This window comes from Aricia agestis, chromosome 1 (assembly GCF_905147365.1).
Source record: "Aricia agestis chromosome 1, ilAriAges1.1, whole genome shotgun sequence".
Taxonomy (NCBI): Eukaryota; Metazoa; Arthropoda; class Insecta; order Lepidoptera; family Lycaenidae; genus Aricia; species Aricia agestis.
Genome location: NC_056406.1, coordinates 13,750,567 through 13,761,070, shown reverse-complemented (window position 1 = coordinate 13,761,070; position 10,504 = coordinate 13,750,567). Strand labels below are relative to the sequence as shown.

Genomic DNA, 10,504 nt, shown 5'->3' with positions numbered 1-10,504 from the left:
ACGTAGCTCATATGTCTTAAATAAAATAAAAATAATATATTGCTACACCCATATAAAACTTGATGAAATTGCATATTACTTATTCCATTAAAGTTGGATGGTACATTTTTCACCCACATCTATAATTATCTTAAAGAAATAGTGCCATGATTAGCATAATACATAGTTTAATGAAGTATTCTATTATATTGTTTATATTTTTATTAAATAATTTCTATACAAAAATATATATATTTTGTAATATACAAGTTGAAGGGCCTGTTTCACCTTATCTGACAGAGTATACTCTCTAGAGACTATACTCTATCTGTCAGATAAGATGTGGATTACCTATCCGGCACTTATCAGTAAGTGGTGAAACAGCCCCTTAATGTATGTATACTATTTGATAGTACAGTGTGCATATTTTTAACTTAAAAAATTAATGTTATAAATTGTAATTATGTAGAAGCTAATTTTATAATTATTGCAAATCATTCTAAATAATTGTAAGATTGCCTATTAATTATACAAACACTATTTTGACTTTCAGTGAACGGTCCATTGGTTGAATGCTCCTACGTTTTGTGATTGGTTTAACTTTTAAAACGTCAATTTATATACCTGCACAATTTTATACTATGTAAAAATCTGCTAAAAGACCAACAAAAGTAGCTCAAATATTCTTATTCGTACAATACATTTTGGGGGGGAATGGCCCTCGTGCAGGTAAATAAATCCTCTGTATATATTTTTAATATTATTTATCTCTGTTGTATTGTTACGCGCGGATGAACGAATGTTTGTGAATTTTAATTTCTCAGTTGCTGTACATATGCGCCTAGAATTAGTTACGTTTTGAAATCACTTCTGTTAAATATGATTTCCGTGTTTTCAGCGAGTTTATTTTACCTTCTTATTAACAATAAACAGTTTTTAAATATTTGTCTTTTCATTCGGGGGGGATCGGATTAAAAATACTTTCGATTTTGAGAAAGATAAATGTATTTTAAATACAAGAACAACATTACAATATAGGTTAATCTGTTAACTAACTTTCACAAGTTTAACTTGCTACAAGTAAATGCTTTGAAAAGTATTCGAAAATAAATAAAGTAATAAAACAGAAGAAATACTGTAGCTATAAAATGAATGTCGTAGAAGATAGCGGCTTAAAATCTAAGGCAGTTGGATATGTCGTTTAGCAGGTCACCTTGTGCATGGCCTCGGCGATGTAGTTGACGTTCTTGGAGGAGATGCCGGCGACGGAGATGCGCCCGTCTTTCGTCAGGTAAATGTGGAACTCCTTCGTCAGCCTCTCCACCTGAAACATTTTGGTATCATTGTTGAAAATTTAGAGTGGTAAAAACTCGAGTGGTGATTATTGACACCTGCGCAGATTCGCCGAGCTATTTCAAGTTTGTGCGTGGCAAACAATTATAGGCCACGCACAAACATAAAATCTCTCCGCGAATCTTGTACAATATCTATATAATTGTGTATAATATCTAGCTAAAACGTACAATAGCTGCCAAAATAATATGTCAATAACCACCCTCTGATCATGACTTTCGATCTAACATTAGCGTGACCCATGCTAGCGCACGGCCCCACACACTCCTCACTCCACCAAAGAGACCTAATCATTGAAAATTGAACTTTCTCATTCCAGTTTTGCCGAGCGGTATTATGTTACGCGCGGTCAATGTAAGTACTCAAAAATTTACCCTATAAATGCAAAAGTTGTAAAAAAATCTGTTGGGAACATAGTTCCATAAACAAATTAGTCGGTTCAAGTCAAAGTACAAAATTTACCTTAGACAAAATCGGTATAATACCTGATCGGGCTTGAGACCAGTGAAGCAGAACATGCCGATCTGGTCGGTGATGTGTTGCCAGGGGTGCTTGTTGCCGGCGCCCTCTATGCCGGCGCGCAGCTGCGTGCGCATAGAGATGATGCGGTCAGCCATAGACTTCACGTCCACCAACCTGAAGCGATCAATGGTTGGTTAGAACCTCCAATGGTAACAAGATTTATTATAATTTCATTATTAATTATTAAAGTACAAATATATTTTTTAGGATATATATATAAAATGATTTTGTGAGTATTTTAAGTGTTTACCTGTTGTCTGATTGATTACGGGCAAAAATGACAAAAAAAAATCACGTTTGTTGTATGGGAGCCTCCCATAAATATTTATTTTATTTTATTTTTAGTATTTGTTGTTATAGCGGCAACAGAAATACAGAATCTGTGAAAATTTTACAAGTCTAGCTATAGCGGTTCTTGAGATACAGCCTGGAGACAGACAGACAGACAGCTGGACAGACATCGAAGTCTCAGTAATATGGTCCCATTTTTACCCTTTGGGTACGGAACCCTAAAAAGGAAAAAAATCGTACTTATTGAAATAATTGTTATTTATTGAAACTAGCGGAATATTTTGTTACAATTTACTCTAGACAACTCTAAGCCCACAACTTCGTTGCGCCGATATTAGTTTTTCCGCGTAAAAAAAGTTGTCCTTTGACCTTTTCTGGGAGTTTTTCTATTCCAAGTTTGGGTCAACATCGATTGGGCGTTTTAAGCGGAAAGTGATAACTGATAACAGACTTTCGTATCCATACTTACTAATGTTATAAATGCGAAAGTGTCCGTCTGTTACCTAGCCCAAACCGCTGAACCGATTTTGCTGGAAATTGGTATAGAGATACTTTGAGTCCCGGGAAGGGACCTAGGATACTTTTTATTCCGAAAAAAATGTACGGTTCCCGCGCAATGAACGAATTTTGGCGCAACGGAGTTAGGGGCGTCACGCGTCATTTAATTTATAATACTAAGGTGTACTAGGGAATCAAGACAGTAGCGGTCTGAATTGATTGTTAATTTTTTTTACATTTTCTATATAAACCGCGATTGACTATGAAGTGTCAGATGTTCCTAGTCTAACAGCCAGTCAGCGCAGCGCTGCCGTTTGACGCATAGCCGGCCACACTATGCGTCAAACGGCAGCGACGGCGTCAACACCCCCTCTTGTGAGCGGGGACTGCTGTCCGTCATGTGCGTTGCGACGACGCAGCGCACACATGACGGACGTGACGGACGGACGTGACGGACGGACGGACCTTGGTTATTTGTATGTAAAACTGCATTAAACAACACAACGGCAGCGCTGCGTCGACGCGCCGTGTGGACTGGCTCTAAGGGCGATATCGTATTGTGCATACTCGATGTAAACTGAATATGAAGCATATCACTACGAACTATGGAGTTACCAAGAGGTTTTCCGATGAATCTGTAATAATCTGTGTCTTTATAAGAGGTCAATTTTATTCTTAAATATTTTAAATACAGTGTGAGCAGTATGGATTGTAATACTCACCACTGCTGCTTCAGTTCAGGGTTGAGCAGTATCTCCTGCACGAGCCGCGCGCCGTACAGCGGGGGGTTGGAGTACATGGTGCGCACCATGATCTTCACCTGCGACATCACTTTGGCGGCGTGGTCCGCGTCGCCGCACAGGAACGTCAGGGCGCCGGCGCGCTCACCGTACAGACCTGAAGAAGAAATTTACAAGTCTGCTTTATTATTCTTAAAGGTCGGTACTGTATTGGCTACACTTTACAACTTGGAAAATAACTATTTATTATTCTAAGAAGTAGGTATACTGTATTGGCTATACTTTACAACTTCGAAATCTCTTACACTTGCGGCAATCAGTGCATGAATAGAGACCGTGCAGTAGCTGCATTTGTCTTGACTCTTGTAACTATAGTTCGCGTGATAAGTGTTGCACACGAACGCAGCTTAGGTACTCGTCGTAAATCTGTTTTTGCTTTGCAAAAATTAGGAAAACTATGTATTCATTTTGGATTTTTAGTGGGTCATGGAAACCGGAAAAACATTCCGTATTTTTTAGGGTTCCGTACCCAAAGGGTAAAAACGGGACCCTATTACTGAGACTTCGATGTCTGTCGGTCTATCTGTCTGTCTCCAGGCTAGACTTCTGAAATTTTCACAGATTATGTATTTCTGGTGCCGCTATAGCAACAAATACTAAAAACAAAATAAAGGTAATATTTACGACGGGCTCCCATACAACAAAAGTTATTTTTTGATCTTTTTTTTGGCAACATATAGACACTTGAAATTTTCACAAAATCCTCAATTATATGTGTACTTTAATATTAAAAAATAAAATTAAAATAAATAATTAAGGGGGGCTGCCATACAAAAAACACATTCATAAAGGTACGGAACCCTTCGTGCGCGAGTCCGACTCGCACTTGGCCGATTTTATTTATCAAAGTATGTTTCTATTATCGCATTATCGAAACAAAACAAAACGGCTTATGATGACGAAGATCCGCTATCTGTACACATAAGATTAGAGGTCACATCGCTGAGCTTATCAAAAATCCAGTTTCTGTTCTACAATTTCTGTGTTATCTAATATATTCGTATGGAAGTACCAGTATTAATTATTATATGCCGCACTGTCATTTCCTGCGGGACCCTTCCGCAGAAACTGATTTCGTCTTTGTAACTTGTTAATTAATCTTATCATGTAATTTGTACCTCAGAAAATGTAATAATGCTAGGTTAAGAATGCTATCTGGTAAATGCCTGTCACCCCTTGTTTTTTTAATTAGATTAAGATCTAATTTTACCAACGACTGTTAAGTTAATGCTCGAATTAGTATCATGTTACCTCTTTCGTTTTTCATATGAATGATAAAGAAGACATGACATTTTAACAAGCTGTTAACACTAACAGACGTTGGTGAAATTGGGCCGTAATTTGTAAATCGTAGCTCAACATAGTTCAGGTTGACTGTATTATATACTGTCCCTCTATTTCAATACAACTAGAAGAGCCTTCATACCCATATTCTTGGCGAAGCTCTGCGCGAGCGTGACCTGGTGGCCGTCCTTGACGAACAGGCGGACGGCGAAAGCGTCGTTGTCTACGTTGCCGGTGGCGAATCCCTGGTACGCCATGTCGAAGAACGGGTAAAGTTTCTTCTCTCTGATCACCTGTTGGGAGAAAAAAGAATAAGTAGTGCAAAATACCCTTCACATTTTGCAAATTGCAATATGTTTTATTGATGTTAATTGGAATGGATATCTCGCGAAAGTTAAGGGAAGTTTCTGTAGAGGAAATTGTCGGGTGTCTGCGCATGGGCGTACCGAGGGGGGGGGGGGGGGGGGGGGCAGGAGGGGCAGCTGCTACCCCCTGGATCATGTTGACGTCCCTACTAAGTGTATTATCTAGTACTTTCATCTGTAAAAATTAAAAATAATAAAACGATTTTTTGCCATTTGTTTGCAATACAATATTTTTACAACTAAAAATTATTAATTTTTTATTCTTTATAAACACCTAGCTTAATATAAGCTATAAAAAATCTGGTTTGCCCCCCCTGGCCCAGAATCTGGGTAATTTGAGGCCTAGAACCTGGGTACGCCCATGTGTCTGCGTGATTAACGGATTCCGGAGCAACAAAGTTGTGGACAATGTGTAATAATTGTCATAATATAATTAAATATAATATTAAACTAACCTGAGACAGTTTAGCCCAGTCTTCGGGTTTAGGGTCGACTCCAGTAGGGTTATGCGCGCAAGCGTGGAGCATAACAATTGAGCCCTCTGGAATTTTCTGTAAGAAAAATTAAGGCATTAACAAATCTGCCTGTTGGCTGCCCACCATACTACACCTTCAGTAATTGAATGGTATTTTGATCCCACTGGTGATGCTCATGGCCACACAGAGAAGAAAATGTTTTTCATACAATAAATTTTCTTAATTTTATTAACAGATTCTTGGCGTACGGCGTACCTATATTCATTTTTTATGGTGACGCTGATCATTAACCTGTTATCTATTGATAGATTGTTGCTATGTATTAGAACCATACTGAAAACGATAAGACGACAACACTATAGTGTTATCGTTAAAATATACTAACTTTATTACTGCAATTTTTATCAACAATATAAACCTTCATTGAGCATTATCGTAATTCAGTTATCCAGTTAAGGCGAAGACAGCTGCCAATTCGACATCTTTGTGCAGTTTTCTAGACATGTGTATTTCATTGATTGGCACAAAAAAAATATTTTGTTATTTTTGATTAGGAAAAGCTTTTTTATTTTATATACTTAAATAAAATAATGTACTCCTACTGGATGAAAAAAAAATACCAAAGTCACATCTTTCAGGAACTTTAAACAGTTCAAACTAAAATAATATACAAGCTATGCTTTAAAAATTTGTTTATTTGCTACCTTTTACAAAAATACAAAGCTTGTAAGATTTAATTTTCGGTTTTGAAATCTAGATTTCCCATAATATTTATTTTTTCATCTAACAAAACGAAAATATATCCTACCCAGTGAACATTTCACATCTCGCTCTCTCTCTCTCTCTCTCTCTCTCTCGCATGCGAGTGATGCGAGTAATGCGAATCCTCAAGGTCATTCGCAGTTATCAGCGTCTTAAATGTCAATGGAAACATGGAGAAACATGACCATAAAAAAAGATAAAAAATGAACAAATAATAATATTTGATAAGTTTTATATTCCCCTGTTTACCACATAACATATTGATAATAATTGATAATTGTTATTTGTTGTATAGGTCCTTAACGTAACTGTTGTTGTTCATTACATAATGCCGTCCCAGCGACTCTAATCTATTAGATCACGCGTGGAGGTCGTGGCCGCGTTATCGTCTATGTGAATACGAAATAGCACGTAGTTTACACACACATTTTATCAATGACATTTTGATGCATCTGTGATTAGCTCAGAGCTAGATTTTAACATGTTCCGCCTATGTTATTCAACATTTTGAAGTTACTAAAATATGTCTTATTTTGCTACAAATTACAATCTACATAAAATTGCTCATGGTATAATATGAACAATAATAATTATTATGTATCAACAAAGATATCAAAAAGCTAAGCCAGTAGCGAAACTAATAGATACCATTCAACAATGCTAATATATTGTATGGATACATGAAATATTGTATTAGGCATCTAAAGTTAAACTAATATTTTATAAGCATACCTTTCTAATGGAATTGCCATCTTGTTTTTGGAAGTAGATTTAAAAATAGCTGCAATACATATCCATTATCGACTCATCAATTTTGTTATAGGTCTACTTTAGGGCGTTCGCTGCGTTAAGCGTGCGCCCGGCGCGGCTACCCGCGAGGCGTCCTTGTTTCATGTCACCCATAGAGCAGCGCACAGTCGCACGATTACTATGGCGAGCACACTGACTGGCAGCCGCGCCGGGCAAACACTCAACGTAGCAAACGCCCTGAATATTATACAAAGAATTTAATGAAAAAGTATTAAATAACATGAAATAAAAATACTTACACAGATGTCCTCAAGGGCGCCTTCTAAGTCAAATCCGTTGGTCTTGGAGTCAAAGTAGCGGTATTTCTTATGTGGCAGGTTAAGCATATTGCAAATTTGTGGGTGGTTTCCCCAGGTGGGAGCAGGGAACCATACCTCCTTGTTTTTGGCATAATGCTTGGTGATAAACTCAAGACCAAGACGCAAGGCACCAGTACCAGAGAGAGTCTGGAAAACATTGATATTAATTTATTCATTTTAAATTAAATTATTTTATTAATAAGAGTCAATAATATGTTTTATTAGTGCCTCAAAAGTTATTGCCATAGTTTCAGTCTATTATTAGAACACACAATTTTAATAATTAATTTAATATTTTATAGAATATTTTATCGTTCAAGAAATATTATAATGCTTTGGCTATTTATCTAGAGTTGTTTTTCTTCAAACATTTAATATATGTAGTTATTTATAACTTTGAACAAGCACATATTTAATGGTTGTTGTTTAAAGATAAAAGTAAATTTAAAGTGGGCTATCTGGCTTGGTGATAAAGTTGCAAATTGATTAGCAATGAAAATTTTATTTCTGGACACAAATACATTGTTGCAGTTTGTTTACCTTTTACAATGTGAGATTAAAATACATACTGTATCTATAATATAAATTACTGTATGTAATATAGACAATAGACATCAACATATTATTTTTTGTAGAGACAATTATTATTAACTTACTTGTACTGTGCAGTTGGTTTTTTCTTTAATAACTGGACTGTCTTCTCCAAAAGCAAGTTTAGCTACAGCATCTGTGTAAGATGCCTCACCACTGATAGGGGCATATTCATGGTTCAGACCTTTTTTGTGAAGAATTTCTTCAGCCTGTTAAAAAAATTTTTAGAAAAATATACAATGTAAACTCTATATAACGACACTGAAGGGACCATGCATTTTATGACGTTATATGGAGTTGTTGTTAAATGGAGAGAAGAAAAATCAATACTTTTTCGTCATTATACAGTGATTTTCTTTTACTAACCGTATTTACAGTTTGAAAGTTTATGTAACTATTTAAACTGAGAATATTATGATAATGAATAGCTATTAATAATCCATGATTCCTTATTATTAGTAAGGGACTAAATTCTAGAAAAACCTACATAGGCAATCAATCTCAATTCGTAAACAAAAGGACTAATTTCTTAGAAAGTTCTGTGTGCATGATGCCAAAAGTCGAATTTATTGCGGGCTAGGATAACAATGCGACAAAAAAACGTACACAGCTGTGCAGTTTTTACTAATTTTAGTAATTTAAAAGGTACTTTTTATTTTTCAATTGTTGTAATGCTGACGTTATTGAGAGTGGGTGTGATGCTATGTAGAGTGTACCATTGTATGGTAGACAAGCTAAATAGAGTTTACACTGTAATATCCTTTTTTTAATTATCAGTGAATATAATATAATATTTAACTAGCGACCCGCCCCAGCTTTGCATGGGTATAAAATATATTACTAAGAAATGATTAAAATCGACAGTTTTTAATGATATTTCAAAATCTATAATATCTTCAAAAATATTTATTCAAATCATATGCTGTAAAGGGCCATATAGATCTATATTAAATCAATAATGTATTTTAAGTATTTAATTGAATAAGGATTATTGCAGTATTGGTTAAAATCGCTTCGAAAATTAGTTATTATTTGAATAAATTTTATTTTCATAAATCTTGTAGGGTTCAGCCTGTGTTTGCAATGTAAGCGGAAAAAAAATGTAATTATTTACATCACATTAGAAACCCCAAAAATATCAGTATTTCTCCACTATTTAATGAATGTTTTTATACTTATAAACCTTCCTCTTTAATCACTCTATCTATTAAAGAAAACCGCATCACAATCCATTGCGTAGTTTTAAAGATTAAAGGAAACAAAGGGCCATGAGGGAAAAAAAGCAACTTTGTTTTATAATATGTAGTGATGATAATTACCTTTCTTACGGATGGCAACACAAATGGTTTGCCTTCATCATCTCTGTAGGCACCAACTCCAAGGTTGACTTTTTGTGGATGAGAGTCCTTTTTGTATGCTTCAGTAATGCCCAGAATTACATCTGGTGGACCCATTTGCACATTTCCCCACCAAGTGCTAAAAGTTGAGTATTTATACTACAAATACTTGAAAGATAGATTTATTTCAATACATGTTGATGTGTTATTTTTTATTTCTTACATTTAATATGAAAATACTGTTACAGCCGGCAAAATTAAAAATATGGTAAGGCAAAACTTATATAACCAAACTAAAAAGCCGGTAATTTACCTATTAGTTCTCACAGCTGCATTGCTGATTATAGACTCGAGATTGTTGTTTTTGATTACTTGAGCAGATAATTTCTTCAGAGCGTGAGCCATGGCACTTTTAAAAATCTTGATCTATCTTTACAATTACAAGCAGTCCACTCCAGGTTTCTCTCCCTATTACAAACTGGATGAATCAAGTTGAAAATTATGCAGAATGGAAATAAATTTATCTCTTTTGACGTGAGCATTGACCTTGTAAAATCCCACAGAACAGGGTTGCCAGATCAAAGACCGATCAAATCGCCACTTCGCGATAAAAAGATAGCCCAAAGTAGCCCAATAAAAAAGGAACACGGTAATTAAACGTAATGTCAATAAAACGTATGAATAATATTATATGCTACTGTTCTATTACATTAGAGTTATGTATTTACCTACATGTAATTTTATCAATATTTTAAGGAGACTTGCTTCGTTTAATTCAAGAAGCTTATATAATACTAGATGTCCCGCGTGGCTTCGCCCGCGTAAATTAGAAATTTTACAGAATCCGTTGGTACATTTTCCCATAAAAAATATTTCCCCCGTTTTTCCCACATTTTCCTGAGTTTCTTCTGTCGTATTAGTCTTAGAGTAATAATATAATATAACCTTCTCGATAAATGATGAGTCTTACTCGATAAATGATCTATCTAACACTGAGATAAGTTTTTAAATTGGACCTGTAGTTTCTGAGATTGACGCGTTCAAGCAAACATACTCTTCAGGTTTATAATATTAGGTAGATATAGATTTTTTTTAATTATCGCTTGACAAACTCGAGTCTCGATCTAAAAGACTATG

General features: G+C 35.3%; 1 protein-coding gene across 1 annotated transcript; it reads right to left on the bottom strand.

The window, feature by feature from the left end:
- Positions 1 to 973: 973 nt before the first annotated feature.
- Positions 974 to 9,889, bottom strand: LOC121739131 (aspartate aminotransferase, mitochondrial). The gene is made up of 9 exons (XM_042131503.1): positions 9,681 to 9,889; positions 9,350 to 9,506; positions 8,096 to 8,239; positions 7,380 to 7,586; positions 5,548 to 5,643; positions 4,870 to 5,020; positions 3,366 to 3,540; positions 1,818 to 1,968; positions 974 to 1,303 (listed from the first exon to the last, which is right to left on the bottom strand). The coding sequence occupies exons 1-9, from the start codon at positions 9,770 to 9,772 to the stop codon at positions 1,181 to 1,183; spliced, it is 1,296 nt and encodes a 431-aa protein (XP_041987437.1). The 5' UTR covers positions 9,773 to 9,889; the 3' UTR covers positions 974 to 1,180.
- Positions 9,890 to 10,504: the final 615 nt, after the last annotated feature.